The sequence below is a fragment of the Quercus suber genome, unplaced genomic scaffold (assembly GCF_002906115.3).
Source record: "Quercus suber isolate HL8 unplaced genomic scaffold, Cork oak 2.0 scaffold_780, whole genome shotgun sequence".
Taxonomy (NCBI): domain Eukaryota; kingdom Viridiplantae; phylum Streptophyta; class Magnoliopsida; order Fagales; family Fagaceae; genus Quercus; species Quercus suber.
Window position 1 is genome coordinate 147,543 of NW_027070216.1, and position 26,321 is coordinate 173,863.

At 34.8% G+C, this 26,321-nt stretch overlaps 3 protein-coding genes and 2 non-coding genes across 6 annotated transcripts; 3 read left to right on the forward strand and 2 right to left on the reverse strand.

Moving 5' to 3' along the window:
* Positions 1–895: 895 nt before the first annotated feature.
* Positions 896–967, forward strand: TRNAE-UUC (transfer RNA glutamic acid (anticodon UUC)). Its single transcript has one exon. It is a non-coding gene; the product is annotated as a tRNA-Glu (tRNA).
* A 2,266-nt stretch (positions 968–3,233) lies between these two features.
* TRNAE-UUC (transfer RNA glutamic acid (anticodon UUC)) lies at positions 3,234–3,305 on the forward strand. The gene has a single exon. It is a non-coding gene; the product is annotated as a tRNA-Glu (tRNA).
* Positions 3,306–5,365: 2,060 nt separating this feature from the next.
* On the reverse strand, positions 5,366–6,515 carry LOC112005693 (uncharacterized). The gene is made up of 3 exons (XM_024037997.2): positions 6,308–6,515; positions 6,170–6,224; positions 5,366–5,798 (listed from the first exon to the last, which is right to left on the reverse strand). The coding sequence occupies exons 1-3, from the start codon at positions 6,406–6,408 to the stop codon at positions 5,688–5,690; spliced, it is 267 nt and encodes an 88-aa protein (XP_023893765.2). The 5' UTR covers positions 6,409–6,515; the 3' UTR covers positions 5,366–5,687.
* A 3,884-nt stretch (positions 6,516–10,399) lies between these two features.
* Positions 10,400–15,744, forward strand: LOC112005664 (pentatricopeptide repeat-containing protein At3g51320). Of its 2 annotated transcripts, XM_065767167.1 has the most exons (4): positions 10,400–13,168; positions 13,294–13,392; positions 14,533–14,955; positions 15,043–15,744. In XM_065767167.1, the coding sequence occupies exon 1, from the start codon at positions 10,734–10,736 to the stop codon at positions 12,456–12,458; it is 1,725 nt and encodes a 574-aa protein (XP_065623239.1). In that variant the 5' UTR covers positions 10,400–10,733; the 3' UTR covers positions 12,459–13,168; positions 13,294–13,392; positions 14,533–14,955; positions 15,043–15,744. The 2 variants fall into 2 exon arrangements, with proteins under 2 accessions (XP_065623239.1, XP_023893729.2); XM_024037961.2 differs by having other exon boundaries at positions 10,400–13,392.
* A 7,994-nt stretch (positions 15,745–23,738) lies between these two features.
* Positions 23,739–25,561, reverse strand: LOC136060998 (SKP1-like protein 1B). Its single transcript, XM_065767158.1, has 2 exons — positions 25,151–25,561; positions 23,739–24,134 (listed from the first exon to the last, which is right to left on the reverse strand). Exons 1-2 carry the CDS (start codon positions 25,442–25,444, stop codon positions 23,961–23,963), a joined length of 468 nt encoding a protein of 155 aa, XP_065623230.1. The 5' UTR covers positions 25,445–25,561; the 3' UTR covers positions 23,739–23,960.
* Positions 25,562–26,321: the final 760 nt, after the last annotated feature.

Below are 26,321 nucleotides of genomic sequence, written 5' to 3' on the forward strand. Positions count from 1 at the left end.
TGAAACTAAAAAGTGTGGAATGTGTGAAGGAGGGTAGAAGCGCAAGATGGCAAGAGAAAGAGTTGAGGAATTGAACTGAGGAAGCTTTGGGACCCTTTGTGGTTTGGTCTGTCATGTTTCAACTTTCAAGTTTGTGCATTGTGCCTTTGGCTTTGGATAATGGACTACAGCTAGTATTGAATGAGACTTTTTTTTTTTTAATAGTTGTCTTGACAGCCTTGTCTCATTCGCTCATGTCATGTCCGTGATTTGTGAAGTTTAACTCTTATTGATTGTGATGAAACTCAAATAGTCTTCGGCCAAAAAAAAAAAAAAGAGTTCAAATAGTCATTCTCTCATGTCATGTCTTGACAACAGTTTTACTTATTTATAATTTTATATCTATAATATATTGACTATTAGTTTTGATTCTTTGTACTTTATGCACCTAGTGTCATGACGTAGTTTAAATATTTTTTAGCGATTTTTTTTTAAACGGGTTGGGTCAAGTTGACCCGTAAAAAAAATTGGGTTCAAGTTTAGTTCGGGTCAGAAAATTCAGACCCATGTCTACTTTTTTTTTTTTTTTTTTTTTGTAAGAAAGAGTAAGTATGAACAAAGTGGCGATGCCTTTACCATATCTAAAATACCACGATCTGGAATTTATAGGACAAATTAATTCTACCCGGAAGAGAATACTGTCCTAAATTCCTAATAGGCTAATTGCATAAATCATATATATATATATATATATTATAATACTAACAAATCCTTGTGAAGTTAGTTGATACCGTCTTTAACCAAAAAAAAAGTTGATACCGTCGTAATAAAAGGATCCGATGCACGGAATTTTTATATTTCCCTTCTCTAACTTATTTATAAATAATATTTATTACTAAACAGGAAAGGACATCATTCCGTTGTCGTCCAGCGGTTAGGATATCTGGCTTTCACCCAGGAGACCCGGGTTCGATTCCCGGCAACGGAATTTTTTGTATTTTGGCATCTTCATTCTTCTCTTTTTTAGTTTTCTTAAAGCATCCTGACACAGATTTTTTGTATTTTGGCATCTTCATTCTTCTCTTTTTAGTTTTCTTAAAGCATCCTGACACAGATTTTTAGTATTTTGGCATCTTCATTCTTCTTATCGACATACCTGCCCTTATCGCGGAAGCACTACTGTTCATGAGCCCAAGCCCCTCATTCTTTCTTTTCAACTTCGTAGAAAAAGCCCAAAATTAAGCCCCTACCCTCCCACCTTAAGGCCCAGACAAATTAAAAACTCGGGCTTTGTCTATTTATTAATTTTGGCATCTTCATTCTACCTTTCTTTTTTTCTTTTCTTTTTTTGATAGGATCATTCTTCGTTTTCAACTTTGTAAAAAAAAGCCCAAAATGAAGTCCATGCCCACCCCACCCTAAGGCCCTGACAAATTAAAAACTCGGGCTTTCTTTATTTATTAATTTCCACCTGACCCAGTTTGAACTTTGTGGAGAAGGAGGCCCACTGACCAAACTCAAGCTCAAACCCAAGCCTATCCCATGTGAAGTCCATTAATATAAATCTAGTGTCTGCTAGGCTAGCTTTATTTATTTATAAATGGCATTTGACTAGTTTATTTATTTAAAGTTTAGACAAAAAAAAAATGATTTTATGTAAATAAATTAGCTTTAAACAAATAATAAACTTATTATTATTATTATTATTTATGTAACTATTTTTATTTCACAAGCAAATAAGCATTGTCAAATGCATAGAATCTTTGGACAATTCATGGTAGTATACCCTATACGTGCAATTTTTAGGAGTTGGTCTAAACTTGGGGGCATTCGAATTAGCCTAAGCCCATGTGAGTCCTTAGAGCATTCCCAATAATCATGGTATATGCTAAAAGATGCTATTTTTTAGCATTCCTAACCCAAAAACGTGCTCTATCAAAGATTGTATATGCTAAAAAATTTACAATACTGCTACAGTGCGGCCTCATTTTTGAGACCGCACTGTAGTACTATGCTATAATTTTTTATTAATTTCTTTCTCTCTCTCTTCTGTGTTGTCTCCTTCCAAGTCTTTTCTCTCTTCTCTCTCATGCTCTTTGCCCCTCTCTCCTTCTGGTGTCTCTCTCCCAAGCAAACCCTCCATAGCTCGCCAAAACATGCCGCTGTCGTTATTCTCCAAACCCACATGCTCTCTCCTCGTCATCATCATCGCCGTTATCTCCATCTCCACTGTCCGATCTCTGCGCTATCTTCATACCCACATGCTGCCGTGGATCTCGTGCTCTCCATCCACTCCTTTCCTTTTCACTGTCTCTCTCGTGCTTTCTGCCCACTCTTTCTTTCATTTTCTCTCTGCCTTTCTGTTTCCCTTTCTCTCTGCATCTCGAGTTCGTGGGTCTTGGGTGTGGTTGGGCTGCAGTGGTTTTTCGTGGATCGTGGGTCTCTACGGTGGTTCGTGGTAGGTCTCTGCAATGGTTCGGTGAGTGGATTTTGCAATTTGATATTGGTGAGTTTTAATTTCAGTAGTTTTGATTGATTTTGGTGGGTTCTTGATTTCGATGACTGGGTTTGTGGGTTGATCGGGGTGGTTCTGGGTCTTTGTTGTGATGTTGTGATTCTTTGATTTGGATGATTTTTTGATTTTATGGCTTTGGATGTGGAGGGAAAAAAAAAAAAAAAAAAAAAAAAATTTTGTTGTTGTTGTTGTTGTTGTTGTTGTTGTTTGTGGTTGTGGATGTGGTGGTTGTGATACAGGTAGGTGGATATGGTGGCTGACGGCACTGGGTTGTGAAAGAGAAATACAGAGGAGAGAGAGGCAAAGAAAGAGAGAGGATGAATAAAAAATAATAAAGAAATAATATTTAAATGAAGTTTTAAAAAGATTAGAAGTTTTGATGTAAAGAAGATTGTAAAGTGGTGCGTTATATATTATAAAAATAGGTTTTGAGATGGTAAATGCTAAATTTTTTAGAATTGTTGATGGAAATGCTCTTACCAGTTACCAACTTACCACCAAGGACTAATTATGAGCAGTTGTCCCCTACGTACAAGCTAGTAGTGTTAGCAGAAAATATAGCATATGTGTATATATATATATATATATATTATAATATATTATACCTATCCAAACGCTCCAATCAAAGAAATATCGTGTATATTATTTGAATATGATATACAACTGAACCTATACAAATTAATTATCTAAGGTTTAGGTTGTCGTCAAGTAATAATTACTTTAAACAGAACAACAAAATTCCGTTGTCGTCCAGCGGTTAGGATATCTGGCTTTCACCCAGGAGACCCGGGTTCGATTCCCGGCAACGGAATAATTTTTGAGTCTATTCAAATTTTTAGTTTTTTTTCATGTGAAGTGCAGCACTGTGTATGACATTTCTCCTCTCCTCCCAAATTTTCTGTCCTTTCTTTAATCTTGACAAACACACACACACACACACACACACAACACAGCTCACCCTCAACCTCAACCAAGCTCGAAATGGATGAACCTTCCCTCACCTTTTGCATAACAATATCCGATCCAATCAGCTTGTGAGGAAGTTGAGCTGCCTTGAACGTTGGCTGAGCTCTTAGATCACCAATAAGATTATAGATAAAGGATACTTAACTTCTTGAAAACCGTTTCGTTTGACGAGTCCTAAGTCCTAACATTTCTATTACATCTTGATTGGTAGAGAAGATTGTTCAAGTGCCCTGCACAATGAGGGCAGTTACACCTAAATAGAGTGTTGTTACTCTTTGACCTTTCTTGTTTTCTTAATAAACAGACCACAGATGATGTAAAATGCTATAACCTCTCCCCAACGCCAGTTTCATTTCTTTCATTTGTATTGTTAGTTGTTTTCTTTTTCTATTTTGGGTAGAGAAAGGAGGCATAAATATCGCATTTTGTACCCCTTACGACTCGAGCCTCCGTTCTCCAATGATGTTAGAATTCTAAAGCCCAAGATTGGTTTAGAGCTCAATCAGATTGAAATTGACTTGAGGAAACCTGTTGCGCCCATAGGAGGGAGGATCAAACCCACTACCACAGGTCTATAAGCCCGTTGGCAAGCTAGGTAAAGTTTTATGCTAAGATTTTAGTAGTCACATTGCATCACACTCTCATAACATTAATATCTACTCACCCTGGCCTTGTCTGTCAAAAATTGGTCACCCTTGACTGTAAAAAATTAGTCATAAAATAGGATAGCCCTGGGCCCAGAAATAAATATCTTGACAGAACGACTATAACCTTACAACCAACACGACCATTTTAATTTTCTTGGTCTCACATTAAAAAGTGAAGAACAAAACCGAAACATCAAATTCATCAATATTACTCTGCAAAACATCAAATGGTTCATGTATATGTATATGAACTATTTAGTATCTGAAAAACCTGTATATGAACTATTAACACCATAAATTGTGGTTATATTCCTCTCGAAATTGCTTGACAACTGCCTTTTTAGATAACAATACAAATACAATATTTTTTAAATTTTAACTATAACCCACTGATTTGATATTTTCAAGACTGGCCACGAGAGAGAATTTTGCTGTGATATATGGAAGAAAAATATGAACCTCTGAATAAAATGGCTGGAATTGAAGGCCTCAATCCTGTACAACAGGGCTGGAAATTGTATGTAATTTCATTCTACCAAATATTGCTCAAAAGGTCAAATGAGAATAAGATCTATTAGGAACCTCCATCCGGTGCGGAATCCAAAACACAAGGAAAAGTGAGGCAATTAGACAACCAAATGTGTGAGGCATTAACAGGTCAATTGGGAGTGATTAGTAAGAATTCTGGTTGAGTCAGTAGAATCTATTCAAGCTGCTCATTGTGGCACACATATATTTCTTTTGATAGGTAAGTTTGGTCCCAAGGGGAGGGGAGTGAAGGGGAAGGGAAGTTTGAACAAGTGACCTCCATCTAACGAGGTGTAGTCCTCAACCGATTGAGCACTTTAGAGTTTCATTGTGGCCCATATATAAAACAGACTCAAACCAGTTCACCTTACCCTTTGACGTAAGAACCACAAGGTTGTATCTCAAGGCATTTTATAAAAGTTGAACCCAAGAGAGCCACAAAGAGTGTTCAGAACAACGATTGTGAGGAATTATGAAACAATTCTTCATACCATGGCTACTACAATTCTAAAAGGCACAAGTTTAGTTGCTTGAGAAATAATCACGTAGAAGAGAAGAAAAACAGCATTTAGTTATTTAACAGATCAACAAAAACCCCGCCCAAACAAATTTCCCAACATACTTGAATAACTAAAGTTGTTTCAGTAGTTCTCTAATACTAAGCACATGCAGCAACCTATGTATAAAACATAATTCACCGCTAATAATGGATAAATCTAAGACTTGTCAATAAAAGAAAAGGAATAAAGCCATTAGCAAACATACATTGTAGAGCAAAAATGCTCATCCCTTGATTTGAGAGAATTTTGGACACAAAAATAACAAACAAGATAAAATAAGTCTTCAAAACTTATCTTCCCAAAATAAACAAGATCAATTAAAGAACAATGATGACTTTCTTGCATAAATGCAGGTATGCAACTGTTGCCTACAAAAATAATTAGGCATTGTGTAATGGCAGCAACAATATTTCTAAGCCTGACAAACATAGTTCTACTTATGGGCCATAGTACATATATTCTACACTATCCAACACAAGGGCTACCTCCGAGCTATTGATTGTTCTTTGAAGATAAATCTGCAGCACCATCAGTTTTTGGCATGTCATCAGCTTCAATTATCTTACCATCCATCGGAACCAAGCAAGGGATGTCATCCTTTATCTATCAGATACATGAACAAGTAATAAATCATACACATAACATTTATAAGTAGAATACATTTCAGACACATGAAGAAGCGTGTTTAAGGTATTAATGTGCGTGTACCAAAGCAACCATATGAATGCAACATAATTTAGAAATCAGTTTATGTAGACATTAGTATCACTGGTACTGCATAGCATCAGTTCACAAATGACAAAGGAAGCAAAAGGGTTACTTTTGCATTCCATGAAAGTCACGTTTCAACTTGAGAATTTAAAAACAGTGGATTTGGAAAATAAACACATTTCGGGGAGATATACTATCAAATGACAAGGATAGTTTAGAAAAGTGAAATTGAAACGAAGGGTAAAGGAAATAATAGAACTCACAGGAAAAGAAACGCCAATGGCGTCACTGATTAGAGAATTTGTTTCCTCAGAATATCTAGAAAGAAACCCAGAACCAAATTAGAAAATAGAAAAAAATTTAACAAACAAAACCACAAACACAAATAGAAATAATATAACCTTAAAGGCTGCTTGGAGAGTGGGCAGACGAGAATCTGAGAGAGAGACTTGCAGACTCCACGCCCCGCATCTTTGAGAAGCATTAGGCTTGCTCTCACCATTTCATTTACAACAACCTTCCCTTTTTCCTCTTTTTCTCGCAGGGGGGTTTTGGGTGCTCAGCTTAATTCAGCAGCGTTTAGACCTGCCAAAATTAAGACCGGACCTGTTTAAGAGAAAAATATTTTCACGGAACTTTGTAACATGGTAAATTATTATTGATTTTAATTTAAATATATTAAAATTATTATTTTACTTGTTAATAATAATTTGTAGTCCCTTGTTACTTAGGATTTGTTATAAAAGTATTGTAAAAATATTATGGAGATAATATTTCTTAAAAAAAAAAAATTCCTCACTCAATCCGAGAAAATAAATACCTATACTATGAGTTTATTTGAAATTTGTTTGTTGTGCTGAAATTAAAATTTTTTTTGTTAAAAATACTGTAAATAAAAATAAAAATTAACTGAAATAGTATAGTGAGACTCATAAATAGTACTAAAAAGTATAGTGAAATTAATAAATAATAACAAAAATAAGCTAAATAATAAAATAAATTAGCAAAATTAATCATGTCAAATGAACACTATATATAAGGGGATTCTCCTCTTATATATAGGAGCACTCCAATATATAAGAGGACTTATAAAATTTAGGATTTTTTTCCTTTCACTTAAAAAAAATTACAATTATTGTTTATTTCTAAAGTTTATCATTTTTATTTGTTTGAAAAATAAAAATATATATTTCTAAATTATAATAGAAGAAAATTATTAACTTTAAAAAAAAAATAGAAAAATTTTTTAGCACACAAATGAGCACATGTTCAAAGGCTAGTTTTAACATAAGAATCTACTTTTTTGTTTTTTTTTTAAAGATAGTTACTTTACAAAACACACTATCTATTTTATATTACATTTCTTTAAAATGTTGTTTCTCAAAAACAAAATCTTTAAAATGTCATTTTTTTCTAATTTTTTAAAATTATTTTTCTGTTTTTACACACAATAATTATCATCTACTTTTTTTTTCACCATAGAGATGCATAAAGAAAGAATTTAAAAAAATGTAAAATTATATGATTATTGTAGCAAACTTATTAATTTACATAATTATATGATAATTGAATATCTTCTCAAAAAAAAAAAATACAATAATTTAATAGGGGTAATATTAGGCTTTGTATTACACACCCAGAAGAAAATTATTAACTTTAAAAAAAAAAATAGAAAAATTTTTTAGCACACAAATGAGCACATGTTCAAAGGCTAGTTTTAACATAAGAATCTACTTTTTTGTTTTTTTTTTAAAGATAGTTACTTTACAAAACACACTATCTATTTTATATTACATTTCTTTAAAATGTTGTTTCTCAAAAACAAAATCTTTAAAATGTCATTTTTTTCTAATTTTTTAAAATTATTTTTCTGTTTTTACACACAATAATTATCATCTACTTTTTTTTTCACCATAGAGATGCATAAAGAAAGAATTTAAAAAAATGTAAAATTATATGATTATTGTAGCAAACTTATTAATTTACATAATTATATGATAATTGAATATCTTCTCAAAAAAAAAAAATACAATAATTTAATAGGGGTAATATTAGGCTTTGTATTACACACCCAGCGATCTGAGTGCTGCCCAATCCCTGAAGCCGATATATATAGAGAAATGTAAGCTCTGTGTCCATATGTGATGTAGAGAAAGATGTAGGCCGTGAGTCCATCCTTCGAAGGGAAGAGATTTATGATCCAAAAATATGTTAATAAAATATGGGCCTTTTACTGTTTTAAAAGAATTTTACTCTTAGGGCCATTATTTCTTGATTGTGAAAAGTAGTGTTGATGTGGCAGGGATGGCCCAATAAAATTGTGACATGTGGCTTGTGGAAAACAAATTGACCTGAACATTTAGCTGCGCGAGTCAAGTGTGATCAATTTTTGGCTTGCTATCAACTTTTGCAAGTCATGAGAAAATTCACACGAAATAATGAAAAGAGTAGAAGAATATCCAACTTTTTTCTTTCACTACAGAATTTTTACCACCATATTATTTTTTGACAAAGTTTTAATTAGACATTGTTAGTACTTGATCATTGAGTATGTAAAATTAAGTTTGTTTTATATAACATCTGTTGTTTCCACTTGCCAATAAAAGATTGTCTTCAAAACCTTAAGGTTTAATGTTCCTAATCAAACACACACACACATATATAGAGAGAAGATCATGTTCGATGGTTCAAATTACATTTGGTATAAGCTTTCATTGAACAATTATTTTGATAAATTAACTATTCGATTATATTATATTTTTATATTCTTCATTCTTACGAAAATATCAAAATGATTGGAGACTTAGTGTATGTTTGGCAAAAATTAAAAAGCCAGCTTATTTTACTATCCAGCTTATTTTTTCTACTATTCATGGGTCCCACTGTACTATTTCAACTAACTTTTACCTTTATTTACAATACTTTCAGTAAAAAAGTTTTCAGTTTTAACAAAATAAGTAGATTTCAAACACATGGATCCCATTGTACTATTCAGTTAGCTGTTAACTTTTTTTATTTATTTATATTTTCAGTAAAAAGTTTTCAGTTTCAGACTTTTAGTTAAAAAAAATGTTCCCAAACAAACCCTTAATCAACAATAAATTTATCATAAAAATGTATAAATTTCAATTTTTTTTATTCATATAGTAATTAATATATGATTAACTAAAAATTTGTAAGAATGAGATTTTCATAAATTAATCCAATAAAAATTCATATATTAGTTAACATCATATACTTACTATACAATAAAAGCTTGTTCAAGATGCCGTGACTGCCCCAATTGACAATCTTTTTTCTACAATAAATGGTTAATTCTCATTACTTAGGATATAAGCGGTGCTATAGGCATAACAGTTTCACAACAATTTTACAATAAACCTTAGGTTGCAAGCTTTCACCAGTTTTCATTTAGACCAACCATTCATATCACTTTTTATTTATTTATTTACCATTAACAACTTTTCATATAAATTTTGTTCTAAAATTGTTATAAAAATATTGCCCCCCTAACTTTATTTTTGGGGCAGTTCACTTTAGGTCAAAGTCTATTAGCTAGATTTCAAGAAATTTAAATTATATTTTATTGCTACTTTTGGGTATAACTCTATTAGCTAAGTTTTTTTTTAAAAAAAAAAAATTAATTATACCAAAACTAAATTCTTGTTTAAATTTTTTCAAAATATTTAAAATAAAATGTAAAATTTATTTTAATTATTTTGATCACCTATTATAATTTTGTATTTTAAAGTTAATTCTCATTACTTAGGATATAAGCGGTGCTATAGGCATAACAGTTTCACAACAATTTTACAATAAACCTTAGGTTGCAAGCTTTCACCAGTTTTCATTTAGACCAACCATTCATATCACTTTTTATTTATTTATTTACCATTAACAACTTTTCATATAAATTTTGTTCTAAAATTGTTATAAAAATATTGCCCCCCTAACTTTATTTTTGGGGCAGTTCACTTTAGGTCAAAGTCTATTAGCTAGATTTCAAGAAATTTAAATTATATTTTATTGCTACTTTTGGGTATAACTCTATTAGCTAAGTTTTTTTTTAAAAAAAAAAAATTAATTATACCAAAACTAAATTCTTGTTTAAATTTTTTCAAAATATTTAAAATAAAATGTAAAATTTATTTTAATTATTTTGATCACCTATTATAATTTTGTATTTTAAATTAAACATTACATACCATCTCTAAGAAAAAGTAAATGATTACATTTCAATAATTTAATCTAGATGAAACTCCATTATAGTTTTTAAGTGATAGAAGTATTTTTTTTTATTTTGTTTTCAAAACAATATGAAAATAATTTTCCAAAAAGTTGAAATAAAAACTAGTTTTCAGATAATTATGTTTAAATTTCACAATATTTTTTTTAAAAAAATTATTTTATATAAAATTTTTTATAATGCATTTATTTTTTATTTTTTTAAATACAAAGTTTTTAATTAATTGGTGTCCATACGGTTATGCTCCTAATGCATCAATTCATAAAATCCATGGGTCCTTGACATGCCTGATACCTTGGAGGCTTGGACGAAGAAAGCGGGATATGTAATCAAAAGTCTATGTGTTGTCTACCATTTAGTCATCTACAAGGGACGTAGTCACATAGTTTTTAAGCCGAAAACTTTCGCAAAGCTGAGAAACGATCGAGCATGGTCTTTTCTACTTATTTAGCTCGTTGCGTCAGTCAAAACCATAACCATTCCCACAGAAACCAAACTCGCTCCCGAGATTAGAATGTGCGTTAATGGGGGAGAAGGAAAATCTGGAGCTGGAGAGTCACTCAAAACCATATACCAAATGAATGGCAAGAGCTTCCATGCGAGAACTTTTTCGGTTCCGGAACTCCATTCTCACCTCAAAAACCAATCTCTCTTCCCCATTCTACTCTTCTTGTGCTTCCTCTGATACCACCGGAACCTCAACCTCTCTTTTTCAGCGAAGTTTCGCAGTTCTCGAAGCATGTCAGAGTATGAGGCAGCTGTTCCAAATCCAAGCCCATTTCATCACTTGCGGTCTCTTCCACAACCCCTTTTGGGCAGGCAAAGTTCTGCACTTTTCTTCGGATTTCGGCGGCGATATAGATTACACTCTCTTGGTTTTCCGATATATACATTCGCCTGACAAGTTATGTATCAATACTGTAATCAAGGCTTACTCTAAGAGTTGTGTTCCGTACCAGGCTGTAGTTTTCTATTTTGAGTGGTTGAGAAATGGGTTTTTGCCCAATAGCTATACTTTTGTACCGCTTGTCGGTTCTTGTGCGAAGATGGGTTGTGTTAAATCTGGACTAGAGTGTCACGGGCAGGCTATTAAGAATGGAGTTGATTGTGTGGTTCCAGTGCAAAACTCGTTGATTCATATGTATGCTTGTTGTGGGGATATTGAGCTTGCTGATAAGGTGTTTGTCGAAATGTCAAAGCGGGATTTGATCTCGTGGAATTCGATTGTGGATGGGTATGCTAGAATTGGTAATTTGGGTGTTGCTCATCAACTGTTTGATTTAATGAATGAAAGAAATGTGGTTTCTTGGAATATTATGATTAATGGGTATTTAAAAGGTGGGAATCCTGGGTGTGGGTTGAAGTTGTTCAGGGAAATGGTTAAGACAGGGTTGAGAGGTAGTGATACCACTATGGTTGGCGTGCTCACTGCCTGTGGTCATTCAGCTAGACTGAAGGAAGGAAGATCAGCTCATGGTTTTCTCATTAAGATGTTCTTGAGACCAACTATAATTATTGATACAGCTTTAATAGATATGTATAGCAGGTGCAAAAGAGTGGATGTAGCCTGTGAAGTGTTTAAGAGGATGGCAAATAGGAATTTAGTTTGCTGGAATGCAATGATCTTGGGGCATTGCCTTCATGGGAATCCAGAAGATGGGCTTACCCTATTTGGTGAAATGTTGCGTAGAACAAGGTCAAAACTTGTAGAAACCAACCATGGGAAGCATTTGAGGCCAGATAAAGTGGAAGAAGGAATTATTCCAGATGAAATAACCTTCATTGGTGTTCTGTGTGCATGTGCCCGTGCTGGATTTTTAACAGAGGGCAGAGATTACTTCGGCCTAATGATAGATGTATATACTATAAAGCCCAATTTTGCACATTATTGGTGCATGGCTAATCTCTATGCCAAGTTGGGGCTTATCCAAAAGGCAGAGGAAATCTTAAGGAATATGCCAGAAGATGAGGACAAGTCATCAGAATCCCTGCAGTGGGCTAATTTGCTGAGTTCATGTCGTTTCCTGGGAGATGTGTCTTTGGGAGAACGAATTGCAAAATCTCTAATCGACATGGACCCTCAAAATCCCTCATACTATCAACTATTGCTGAATGTCTATGCTGTGGCAGGTCAATGGGAGGATGTTGCTAGGGTAAAAGAGATGATGAAAGATCGAAACGTGGGAAGGATGCCGGGATGCAATCTTATAGATCTCAAAGAACTAGTCCACAGTCTGAAAGTAGGAGATTATTGGCAAGAAAGAATGGAGGAGGCCAGCATGATGATGGATAAGCTCAAAAGTTAAGCTTGTTGAGTACCACTCGGAAATGACCACCAGAACACAGCACAAATACCGGAATTCATCAAAAACAAGTGAAGACAACAGCAAATGGTTTGGTTTTGCCTGACTGGAAAATATCATTACACTTTGGCGGCGGCAGAGTTGGTTTCAAATAGAGCGGATTGACAGAACAACTACAAGCATAGATCTTTCTTTGATGGTAATGATAATGCTTGCCTTATGAGGGTGGTTAGGTGACAGCAAATTGAGTGTAAATTCTACGGCCTCAGCCAAGAATGCATGTATTATTGACTCCGAATGTCAACCTGATGATATTTGGTTCTTCTGGGCTCAGTAGTTGTAAAGGCAATTTCCAATAGCCACTGCAACACACAAGTTATGACAGTTTCTTTGACACAGTTTAGTAATTGATACCTTGCATCAATTATGCTCAATCTCTCTGCAGTTGCATTCTAGACTGCAGATTGTGATTGTTCAGTTTTTGCCTCTTTTCAGAAACATTTGATAAATAATTTGTTGACTTTTTTTTTTCCACATGAATCTGCAAGAAATTTCCTGATTGTTTCAAGCATCTCAAGTAATGACCTTGACTGTATTTAACTGTTGGGAGAAGTTGCATTTCTGGGATAGCACAAAGTAGTGCTACTTGCCATATGAAGCACAATGTTGAATGTTTAATTTTGACCCTTTTGGGAGTTGAGTTTATAGCAGTGGTATTATCACTTGCTGCATCTTCTCTCCCCCGCCCAATTTAGCAACCCAACTATTGGCTTACACGTTGTTAATCATTTGCCTTGGTGAATATTTCTCCAATTAACTTCTGCCTAAAACTTTCTAGGTTAGATGCCCCCCAAGACTGAATCTTCTATTTAATTCAGCCATCACTTGGGGGATTTTATTGCTGAAGAGAACAAGCAGATTGTTGGTCATCTTAAAGGTTAGTCTTCAACCGGTTTTCACATTTTTCTCTCCAACTGGATTTCCATTTAAGTTTCTATTGTTTTGAGTGATGGGTTCTGCGTTTTCTTTGTGTTTCTCCTATTTTGTGTTTTAGATCATTCTGATTTACATGTTTGAGCACGAATTGAAAACTTTAGGGGATTGGAACTCTGATAATGTACTGATTGTAGCGGGAAAATCAGGGTTCAAATTTTTTAAAGTTGGTGGTATTGGTGAACAGAGGCACTTAACAATCACTAAGCTCTCAAAGTGTGTGTGAAATTTCTTAAATGTCTTCTGGTTTCTTAGGGGCCCATTTAATGTCTTTGGTAAATAACTTAAACCTTTCAGCTTGGTGTTGCTCATCTTTTGCAATCATTACTTAAATTGTTTGCATGTACTTATTGTTTACATTTTTAAACTACTTATGTTCTAGGACATGGAACAGCTACTGATTAAAAAGGGTCCTAACTATGGTTCACAAAGAAAGAAATTTGTGCTGATTTCGGGATATGGCACAAAGGTTTAAAATATGCTTGATAACTTTATTTTTTGAAATAAATTATGTATCAATGAGAATTTAGTAGAGATTGGTGGTAATAACAAGTTGTGCTGAATTTGATTGTTGCTATCTATCTCACATGTTGTAGCATGACCTTTCTCCCAAATGTGAGAACTTCTTGGTTTATATTGATCTTTTCTCTGATCTGTTTCATTTTTGGCATCCTCCAAAAAGTTCATTTCCCTCCCTGTTGCTAGGTAAGCTATCCCCCACCTCTTTGTATTTTCAGAGCTTTGTACCCTGCCACTATAACTAAAATTTGTCAATCTTTTTGGATCTATGGTTCAGAAAATAGGTCAGGTGGAACATCCATTGTAGATGTAACTTTTTATCAGTACCAGTTTTGGAATACTCAATGTTATTTAATTGGGTATCAATTAATATGGTCTTTACGGCCTCTGTCATGTCAGTAAATGTACCATTTAGGAATGCATATCTTTTTTCTAAGTCAGAGAAAAATGTTTGGCCTGTCAATTGATTGAAATAAGAACTTAAAGCCTGAGTTTTGATTCTTTAGGCTTATTATGTTATTGTTAATATTTATTATTTATTAAGGAATGGATTTGCAAATGCCAGGGGACTGGAACTTAGCGGAGCTCTTACAGCAGGAGTCTAATATGAATAATGAATTCATGATGGAATCCCCACAAGATGAAGTATATACCCAACAGTCTCCCCCTAAAGTTCAAATGAATCCATTGTTAAGAAGACACAACGGGGTGGTAATTTCACAGTAGAAGAGACTGCCTCATTGTATTGGCACGGCTCAATATGTCCATGAATGTGGTGCAAGGGAATGAGCAAAAGCACAAAACATATTGGAATAGAGTTTGGGACTACTTCCATAAAGAGAAGAGTCAGATGACATCTAAATTTGACCATACTTCAAACTCTGTAATGAATAGTCAATCATTGATTCAACTTTGCATCAATAAGTTTGTTGGGTGCTTAGCTTCGATTGAGAATCGTAATCCAAGTGGTGTGAATGAGCAAGAGAAGGTAAAAATTGTTTTTAAGTAGTGTCAATGCATTAATGGACCAATACTATCTATTCACTAATCCAATTCCTGTTTGTCAATTTTTCAGATTACTAAAGAAAAGGAACTGTATAAAAAGGTTCACAAAACCTCATTCCAATTGGATCACCGTTGGAATATCTTGAGGCATCAACCAAAATGGTTGGAATTTCATTCAAAGTCTCAAATGAACAGAAGATCATCTGCAACATCTTGTCCTTATACTCCGAAGTTGATACATCTAAAGGGAAGATGAGGCCTCCCTTGCTTTCTTTGTAGACTTGGAGAGACCACCAAGTCAGAAGGCAAAAAGAGAATGATTAAGGAACTAAAAAAGTAATGATGGTATGATTTCAAATCTTGAAGGGATATTGAATGACATGAGAAATGAAAGAAGAAAAATTCTAATGAGAAAAATGTTTTTCTTGAGAGGGCATATTCTCAAACTTAAGAACTCATGGAGATCAAGCAAATGGAGGTTGGAGATCTGATTTGTGTCAAGGGAGAGAAGCTTCAAATAAAATGAACTAATCAAGATTTGGAAATCATTATGATGGACACTACAAAATTGGATCTAGTGCAGTAACAATGCATTAGCCAACTCTGCCAAGAAATCATTGAATATCAGGAGGAGTAATTAGTGAATATTATTACAATGTATTTCTTGAGCAATCTAGTCGCGCAACTTATTGCACAATGTATGGATTTTGTAGTTTAGATGTTTCTAACTTGTTAAACTTTTGATGTTTATAAATTAATCGGGGTTTTTTGACATTGTTTGTTATGTCCATTCTTGTTTTGTTTTGTTTGTATATATTCATTGATATTGTAAAGGAAAGGTGATACAAGACTTATTGAAATTATAAAATTATGATAATTAGTTTTTTTTTTTTCCTTGTAAAATCATTGGGGTTTTAGAAAACTTGAGCTTTTATTAAAATAAAATTTGACTGTTACAAAAATAAATAAAGAAATGTTGAAAAAATAATATGGATGGAGTTTTGAAGCTAATGTAGTAGTCTGTGAATAGTAGATTAGCTAAAGTAGGAAAAGTGAGGTTTTCAAAACAAATTTGACTAAAAATGTATTGAGCTTGATGCTAAACAATCTGGAGAGCTTGATACTCTTAGCTAAACAATTTGGAGAGTTGTGTCACCAGAATTGTTTATTCTCTAAGGCGATTCAGGCCAAGTATTGCAAAAGAAGTAACATTTTTGGTATTAATGACCTTCTGACCCTATGGCAGGAGAAGTATTCTGTCTTGTTCATCCTTAACTAAGGCCAAGTGTTGTGTTGGGGATGGAAGATCTATATCCCAGTTGACCACCGTACCTGGTTTAAGATGAGGGAGGGTTTGGACATAGTTATTGGTACTTCGGTTCAGTTTGTGGTTGATTTGATTGATCACGACAGATGCTCTTTGAAGTACCCAAATGTCACTGTCAGCATCCATTTCTAGTGCTAATGGAAATTACTCTGTAAATCTATATGCTTTTAGCATCTACTTGACAAAACACTCTTTAAATTAGTTTTGTTGTAATAAATGTGTACTTTACCAGTAGATTAGCCTTTTAAGTGCTGAGGGGTTATAGTACCACAACTTTGTGCATGATTTTGTGTACAACTTGTCCACACGGCGAGTTGTGGTTGGTGGAAGGGTGGTGGTGGGTCACCCCTCCACCAACCACAACTAGTTATGTAGACAAGTTGTGCATAAAATTGTGCATAAAAGTTATGTCACCAGAATTTTTCTTTAAGTGCTATATCATAATTTTTTTTTTTTTTTTAAATGTTGTCAAAATAGAATAACAAGTGGCTACTATTTGGTAATATTATTTATGTGACTGTTTTAAGTTTTTGTTTAAAATGGCTGTTTTAAGTTGCCTCATGGAAAATTAACAGTCTAATGTCAAATTTGAAGTTTGAGATTTATTTATCTCGAAGGCAACTAGAGTTTTCCAAAGGAACATGTGATTATGGGTCCAATACAAACTCAAACGACTCAATTGTTTCAATTACATCTGATCTGAGATATAAGAAATCGATCTGCACAAGCAAACTCACTGTCCCATGTGTAGAAAGTTGTGTTGTCAATTTTATGTAGAGACGCAATTACGCAAACTTTCCTTCTGAGTGGAGTCAACCTTCTTCCAATATAAATAGGGAAAGCGATTTAAGCTAAAACATGTAACATTCTACCAATTTCTTCAAGCAATTATCCCACCACACGGTTCACGTTAACTTTTCTATTTTCAGTAAGAAAAAAGAACAAGTCACTCAAAGACACACTGTTCTAAGATTATGACCTACTCTCCCAAACTCATGTTCTTCTTTACTTCACCGATTGACCACACTTCTGTTCTAGTTTCATTAACGTTTTGTTAAAATATATTTCATTGAAATTGCATGATACTTCTAATAGTTTGGAAGCAATTTTGCCATTTTATTTCCGTATATTTTCGATACTAAATTTTTTTGCTTTTTGTAACGGTAACACTGTCCTGGATGAATTGATCCAAGCCATGCTAAGAAGCAAAGACTTTACCCTTGCCTCTCTTTTTGCATATGTAGGAGCAAGCATGAGCTCGGGCCACCCGTTAGTAGCCAAAGGATTATTCAAATCTGAGACATCAAGAACTTATTAAGTACTTACGAAGTAAAGTGGACCTCAAAAATAATTATTTTAACATGGTACTCCATAACTACTGATTGATTGACTCACCCTATTTGTTTGGCCTGCACAATAGCCAAAATGCTACAATGTTTACTCCCTGGCAAAGCTCCTATACCACTGCTCCACTACATGCGTAAATGATGATGTTCAAAAAGTTTCTTTTGGCTTTTAGTCATTTCAAAGTCAGAGAGATTTTTTTGGTCTTTTGCCCATTCCAAAGCCTACTGTGTTGGGTTACACGTGTGAGTAAAGTCCCACATTGAATAAAGATAAGAAGAATAAGTGGTTAATATAACATAATTGAGCATATACCCATTGGGCTTAGGCCTTTTGGGTTTAAGTGTGTCTCTATATGTTATATTAATTACTCAAGGAAGCTCCCCAAGGTGTTTATCTCCCCAACAAGTGGTATCAGAGCCTATGGTGGTGTGCGACAAAGGTGGTGAAGTGTTCATGGTCCCTACCCAGCAGGGACAGAGAAAGCCTAAAATGGCCCACACACAAAGATCCTGGAATATTGCTAATGGAGCTAAATAATGGTGTGATGCGAGATTCCCATGGACATGGACATGCGGAGTTCCCATGGATGTGCGTGCAGGGTTGACACGTGGTTCCCTTGGATGGCGTACGAGAGACTCATGGATGACGCATTGATGAAGTGAAAAGCTCATTAGTCAAGGGGGAGTGAGTAGGACTTGTTCAAAGCTCACAGAGAGGCAGAGACTCACGTGGTGCTAAATAATGGTATGGTGCGAGGTTCCCATGGACATGAACGTGCGGGGTTCCCATGGATGTGCGTGCAGGGTTGACACGTGGTTCTCATGGATGACGTACGAGAGACCCATGGATGACGCGCTGATGAAGTGAAAAAGTTCATTAAGCAAGGGGGAGCGAGTAGGACTTATTCATGGCCCACAGAGAAGTCTTGAAGCCCACAGAGTGGCAGAGACTCACACATGAGGGGGAGATTGTTGGGTTACACATGTGAGTAAAGTCCCACATTGAATAAAGATAAGAAGAATAAGTGGTTAATATAACATAATTGAGCACATACCCATTGGGCTTAGGCCTTTTGGGTTTAAGTGTGTCTCTATATGTTATATTAATTACTCAAGGAAGCTCCCCAAGGTGTTTATCTCCCCAACATACTGTTGCTACTCAGAAAGATTCTTTTAGTCTTTTGGCCACTCTAAAGAACACTATTGTTCCATGCGTAAACAAAGTCATTTCAAATTCTTTTACATGATGGTGTTTTGGAAACTCTTTTGGCTTTTTGTCTTTTCAAGCCTTCTTTGTTTTGGTGAATCAGACAAGGCCCCAATTGTTGGAGATTTTAAGTCAAAAAGAGAAAAAAACATTGTTCACTTTTTATTGTTCACTCCGAATTTTTGTCTATTTAAGGGAGGTTGTCCCTTAAATTTAGCACATAATTCTCTTCCCTAGAACTTCTTTCTTTTAGAAGCCTTTAACTTTGTATTAACTTACTTTTGTTAGTACATCAACAACTCAAAATAATTAAGAACTTTTTGAACAAAAAAGCCCCCACAACAGTTACTTTTAGTTACATTAGATGAAAACAAGTGGTGTTAATGCAAGATCCATTTCTATTTTTCGGCTTAAAAGAATTAAGTACTTTTTGAACAAAAAACCCCCGGCTTAAAAGAATTAACTACTTTTTGAACAAAAAGCCCCCACGACACACATTAGATGAAAACAAGAACAAGAAAACTCATGATGGTGTTAATGCAAGATCCATTTCATAATTAACAATATGGTTCTTTAATAAATGCTTTTAAGAAATTTGTTAATAAGTTATTTGGAAAAATTTTGATATCACTTTTATGGTAAGTACAAAAAAACTATTCAAAAAAAAAAGTTATTTTCTCTTTTTTCATTAAAAAATCTCTAAAAATATTTCCTAAACCAAACAATAAACTTTTCCCATTAACATAATAGAAACCTCTGAACCAATCAAACCATAAAGAGCTTTTCCCATTATTTGGTGTATTTTATGATCCCATTTAAATTCCAACATGTGACTATTAAATGTTAAAAGCTAATAAATATTGTCCCTTGAAAAATATAACACTATATATTTGTATACAGCTCCATTGATAAATAAAATCATGAGAGGTTCAAGTCAATTTTAAAAACTTAAGTTTAACATCTAAAGCGAGGAAAAATTGTTTCAATTACATCTGATCTGAGATATAAGAAATCGATCTGCACAAGCAAACTCACTGTCCCATGTGTAGAAAGTTGTGTTGTCAATTTTATGTAGAGACGCAATTACGCAAACTTTCCTTCTGAGTGGAGTCAACCTTCTTCCAATATAAATAGGGAAAGCGATTTAAGCTAAAACATGTAACATTCTACCAATTTCTTCAAGCAATTATCCCACCACACGGTTCACGTTAACTTTTCTATTTTCAGTAAGAAAAAAGAACAAGTCACTCAAAGACACACTGTTCTAAGATTATGACCTACTCTCCCAAACTCATGTTCTTCTTTACTTCACCGATTGACCACACTTCTGTTCTAGTTTCATTAACGTTTTGTTAAAATATATTTCATTGAAATTGCATGATACTTCTAATAGTTTGGAAGCAATTTTGCCATTTTATTTCCGTATATTTTCGATACTAAATTTTTTTGCTTTATGTAACGGTAACACTGTCCTGGATGAATTGATCCAAGCCATGCTAAGAAGCAAAGACTTTACCCTTGCCTCTCTTTGTGCATATGTAGGAGCAAGCATGAGCTCGGGCCACCCGTTAGTAGCCAAAGGATTATTCAAATCTGAGACATCAAGAACTTATTAAGTACTTACGAAGTAAAGTGGACCTCCAAAATAATTATTTTAACATGGTACTCCATAACTACTGATTGATTGACTCACCCTGTTTGTCTGGCTTGCACAATAGCCAAAATGCTACAATGTTTACTCCCTGGTAAAGCTCCTACACCACTGCTCCACTACATGCATAAATGATGATGTTCAAAAAGTTTCTTTTGGCTTTTAGTCATTTCAAAGTCAAAGAGATTTTTTTGGTCTTTTGCCCATTCCAAAGCCTACTGTTGCTACTCAAAAAGATTCTTTTAGTCTTTTGGCCACTCTAAAGAACACTATTGTTCCATGCGTAAACAAAGTCATTTCAAATTCTTTTACATGATGGTGTTTTGGAAACTCTTTTGGCTTTTTGTCTTTTCAAGCCTTCTTTGTTTTGGTGAATCAGACAAGGCCCCAGTTGTTGGAGATTTTAAGTCAAAAAGAGAAAAAAACACTGTTCACTGACATTGTTCACTTTTTATTGTTCACTCCGAATTTTTGCCTATTAAGGGAGGTTGTCCCTTAAATTTAGCACATAATTCTCTTCCCTAGAACTTCTTTCTTTTAGAAGCCTTTAACTTTGTATTAACTTACTTTTGTTAGTGCATCAACAACTCAAAATAATTAAGAACTTTTTGAACGAAAAAGCCCCCACAACAGTTACTTTTAGTTACATTAGATGAAAACAAGTGGTGTTAATGCAAGATCCATTTCTATTTTTCGGCTTAAAAGAATTAAGTACTTTTTGAACAAAAAGCCCCCGGCTTAAAAGAATTAGCTACTTTTTGAACAAAAAGCCCCCACGACACACATTAGATGAAAACAAGAACAAGAAAACTCATGATGGTGTTAATGCAAGATCCATTTCATAATTAACAATATGGTTCTTTAATAAATGCTCTTAAGAAATTTGTTAATAAGTTATTTGGAAAAATTTTGATATCACTTTTATGGTAAGTACAAAAAAACTATTCAAAAAAATAAGTTATTTTTTCTTTTTTCATTAAAAAATCTCTAAAAATATTTCCTAAACCAAACAATAAACTTTTCCCATTAACATAATAGAAACCTCTGAACCAATCAAACCATAAAGAGCTTTTCCCATTATTTGGTGTATTTTATGATCCCATTTAAATTCCAACATGTGACTATTAAATGTTAAAAGCTAATAAATATTGTCCCTTGAAAAATATAACACTATATATTTGTATACAGCTCCATTGATAAATAAAATCATGAGAGGTTCAAGTCAATTTTAAAAACTTAAGTTTAACATCTAAAGCGAGGAATGGTGCAGGAGCACTCGACCCTTGAGAAATGAACAGATTCTTTTATCTTATTTTTGTTAAAACCCGAGGAAGAAGTTTCGAATAGGGGCCAAAAGGCATGAGTGCAGTAGATGTTTGAAAGACTATATAGAATTTCAATCTTTCATCCCTTCATCCCAATTTCGAAATAGGCTGTGTTGAGACTACAATTATTGCTTTCGAGTTCTTTCCCCAGCTAGTCGCCCCTGTGTGGGAGGGGTCAAGCTTGGAGACTTTTTATTTGCAAGGAATAAAACTATCATGCACCTTGCATTCTGGTTTTACATATCAAATTTGGGAGTTCCGGTTTTCTAAGGATTCCCTATTGCTCACATAGCAAGGACTAAAGAAACCATAAATGCACGGAAATTGCCTGCTGAATGGAGGGCTATTGGCCTAATTAATTACACAATTTTTTATTAACATTAATGATATGGCTATAAAAAATTCTCCTATCTTTTTTCAATCCTCTCTACGCCTTCAACAATGAGATTTCAAAAGACGATTCTTTCTTCCACTGCTTCTGGACAAATGATTGATAGGAATAGATTGCCTAGGCTTCCCTGCATCCGATCGACTCATACCCAGCCCGGCCCAACCCTGTCTCTAGGATCTCATTCAATAGATCCAACCCATTTCTAGGGTAGATAGAGGAGTTTGTCCCTTCCCACTTCTTTTGCTCCACTGGCACCAATCAAGAATTCAAGATAGAAAGAAAGATTTGTTGATGGGTTGTTAGCTCCCCTATCACTTAAAGGTAGATAGCGGAAAAGGTGAGCAGGCTATAGCTTCATTGTTCATCTTCCCCTCACTAACAGATGAGTGAACTCTACCCGTCTATGCTTTGATTAGATTGGATTCAATCAATGGACTCCCCTTGCCTCCTGGATCCACTGGACGAGTGGAATGAGAAGGGCTTCACATCCCTTGCAGGGCTTTGGGCTTTGAAACTTGGTTGCGCTCCTCCAATTAACAGATTCCTAAAAAAAGAAACACCTTGAGGCAGAGGATTGTATTTGGAAATGGAAGTTCTGTCCCCCTCACACTATATTTTGAATTAGGGGCTTGCCTCACTTTCTCCCTCTACCGCTTGTGTCTAGCTCCTATCAAATGTGCTTGTGCTCCCTGCCACGCTACTCTCACAACAACTGTAATTGTGTGACTAACAACAATAGAACCAATTCGTGCATCAATGGTTCAAGTGCAGTGCCCAGAAACGGGATCTATGGCGACATAAATTTCCCAACAAATCTATGGGAAGTATACTAAAAGTAATAATAAAGTAAGTGGCCTTAGTTTCATAACCTAAAGCACCGGTCTTTCTTATCAAGAGCAGAAGCAACACTATGGGATTCTCTTGTTCTCCTCTATGATTTCACTTGGGTAATGTATACTTTTTTTCTCTCTGGTATTCAAAGCTATTTATTTTGGAGGCATAAATGGGCTCTCCTCTATGATTCACTTGGGTGTGTATACTTTTTTTCTCTCTGGTATTAAAATTTATTTAAAAACCTCCGTATATACTATGGACCCGGGCAGGATCCTTGTTCACAAGTCATAACATCAGTTCTTGATAATTTCTTAATATTCCCAGAGTACCAAAACCTTAATCACGTCCAGCCATTATCTTCTTCCTATGTCAGTCCTAGTTTCCATGTGAAACACCTATGAAACAGAGAAACTGAATCCTATCTATATGAGGAGTCCATGCCATCCAACATCTTAGCATGCTATCTTCCCTTGTGTAAGATTTACATGAATCTAACAAAGTCCACACACACAAGCATACCTGTCAAATGCAGAAAGATGCATAGTTTACCAGCAACCAAGGAAATCACAATGCCCGGCATCTAAGGTGTTTGAGGACCTCTTGTAAGAGATTCATGTAGACCACGGACACATACATCCCTTCCCAAAACCAGAAAATCACAACAAATCAATATAAAGCATTGAAATGATAGTTGAATTGATAGCAGGACCAACTGCTACCAATGCCCCCATTAAAATCTGAATATTATTTACACTTTAAAGTGCTCACAATTTCAAACGAGAGAGTACTTAAAAACAGAGAAAGAGAGAGTCAGAGAATAACTATTACTAATATAATATAAACCCACAAAATACACCATAAAAACACATTTTTGTTTGAGTTCAACTCCACATAATCAACCAGTACATCATTCAAATGCCCACTGATTCTCCCTACGAACCTCTTCCTCTTCCTCAGGGGTGAAGTCATTCTTGATGTTAAAGGTCTTGCGGATCTCCTCTGGTGTCTTACCCTTGATCATGTCTGCTACGGTCTGGCATGTCAAATCCAAAAGGCTCTTGATGTTCAAATAGTTTGCAGCCTGAAAGAATAAAACAATATTGAACAAACTCAATTTACCAAATGAGTACAGGATAGATTAGTGAGTACAAGACAACTGAAAAGGTATTCCATCTCAAAGAGAAGGCAACTTCAAGGATAAAAGACAAACATAATCAAATTACCATAAAGAAGATCAACAAAAAGAATGTCACTAGTCTTAGAAAAGTACTAGAACAGTCGCTGTTAAACAATGAATAACACATTTCAGTTCCCCCCCCCCCAAAATGCAAAGCTAAACTACAACCCAAGTTGGCAAAGGATTCAACAAAACCCAAATATCTCTCTTTTTTTTCCTGAAAATAAGGTAAGCACATATAAAACATCATAAGCAAAACATCATAAGATATTGTAAGAATCTCCCCTTTGTTTATAAACAATATAGCCTCTTGCAAAAATAAAAAATGTCTCAAATCTTAGTTGTAAGTTCTAATTTTAATATAAATATTCATCCTTTTGGAAGACCCTAAACAAAGTAATATTCTAATACAAAACTGACCAAATGAAATAATTTTAAAAGTATAATACCTGTTTGGTACTTGCATTAGCAAACGATACAAAAAAGCAATGAGAATAGGCATCAAAATCACTACCATAGCCATAGGCACAATCAAGAAAACAACGCTAACTCTGTATCAAAAACCAAATTCAATATCAACTCTGATTCATATACTCGCCTAACCTTAATCATCGCCTTAAAAAGACCAATCTTTGACAACAAATTAAAGAAAGAATACGATTCAATAAACAGTGTACAAACCAATTTTCACAAGCCCTAAGAAAATAATACACAAACATAACCACAATCAGGCACTCCAAATTTCGAAACCCTAACATTCAGAGCACTCTAAAAACTTACGATTCAAGAAGCAAAAATTGATAAAAAATCCCTAAAATTTAAGAAACCCTAGACTAGTATCGCATATTCAGAATAGCGAAACCCTAACATCTATTCAGATCCAAATCTGAAAGCTAGAAGGGTAAAAAGGGGAGATATACCAGAATGAGATCGAAGAGGGTGGCCTGGTCAACCCTGACGAACTCGGTGTCCCAAGCCTTGAGATCTTCGTCGGAGGTGCGCTCATCGGCGCTGGTGGACTCGACGTGCTTCTTACAGTACTCGATGACCTTGGCCAAGATCTTGCTCGTCACGTTTGGGAGGGGGATTCCGTTGTCGGCGCAATCGTCTTCAATCATGTGCTTGATCGTCTGAGACTCGAGCGCCACCGCCTCCTCCACTTCGAAAGCCTCACCGTCAGAGCTCTTCAGGGTGATCTTCTTCGACGACGACATGGTTCCGATCGATGAAACGACGGAGTTTTGTACGCCTAACCTGCAGAGAATAACGAAAGGGAAATAGGAAAACCCTAAAAAGCCAAGCGAAACGATGGCTCTGGAGTCTCCTTTTACAACTCGATGACCTTGGCCAAGATCTTGCTCGTCACGTTTGGGAGGGGGATTCCGTTGTCGGCGCAATCGTCTTCAATCATGTGCTTGATCGTCTGAGACTCGAGCGCCACCGCCTCCTCCACTTCGAAAGCCTCACCGTCAGAGCTCTTCAGGGTGATCTTCTTCGACGACGACATGGTTCCGATCGATGAAACGACGGAGTTTTGTACGCCTAACCTGCAGAGAATAACGAAAGGGAAATAGGAAAACCCTAAAAAGCCAAGCGAAACGATGGCTCTGGAGTCTCCTTTTACGTGCGCAGAAAAAAAAGATGAGAGAGATTGTGAGGGTGAGACCGCTATTTATAATGCTACCGAATACCGTAGCTATAAAAAAGAGTGATTTTTATGGACGCTTGAACTCTAGTCCCTTGTGTTACATGTCAATTTTTGAGTCCAAATCTTCTATATAATTTTTTTGTTTTACTATATTCTCTACAAATAAAAATATGTTATATGTTCATTTAATATATTAAATATTAAATTTATACCTTTTATTATTTCAATTTTCTAAAATAAATAAATAATCCATCAAATAGTTGTAAATAAATAATTCATCAAATAATAGAAGGTATAAATTTAGTATTTAATAAATTAGATGGACATGTGACATGTTTTTATTTGTGGAGTATATAGTGGAGCGGGAAAAGTGAGACATAAAATTTGAATTCCAATTTTTCACTCAAATTTTTTGTACTTAGAACATATTATCTAGGGACGTT

Excerpts from the sequence above, each read along its gene's own strand:
- LOC112005664 (XM_024037961.2), top strand. The coding sequence starts at position 10,734 with ATGGCAAGAGCTTCCATGCGAGAACTTTTTCGGTTCCGGAACTCCATT.
- LOC112005693 (XM_024037997.2), bottom strand. The coding sequence starts at position 6,408 with ATGGTGAGAGCAAGCCTAATGCTTCTCAAAGATGCGGGGCGTGGAGTC. Across the intron at positions 6,225-6,307 it reads CTCTCCAAGCAGCCTTTAAG|ATATTCTGAGGAAACAAATT; the intron begins GTTATATTATTT and ends GTTTCTTTCTAG. Across the intron at positions 5,799-6,169 it reads CCATTGGCGTTTCTTTTCCT|ATAAAGGATGACATCCCTTG; the intron begins GTGAGTTCTATT and ends TGTATCTGATAG.
- LOC136060998 (XM_065767158.1), bottom strand. The coding sequence starts at position 25,444 with ATGTCGTCGTCGAAGAAGATCACCCTGAAGAGCTCTGACGGTGAGGCT. Across the intron at positions 24,135-25,150 it reads CCCTCTTCGATCTCATTCTG|GCTGCAAACTATTTGAACAT; the intron begins GTATATCTCCCC and ends TTATTCTTTCAG.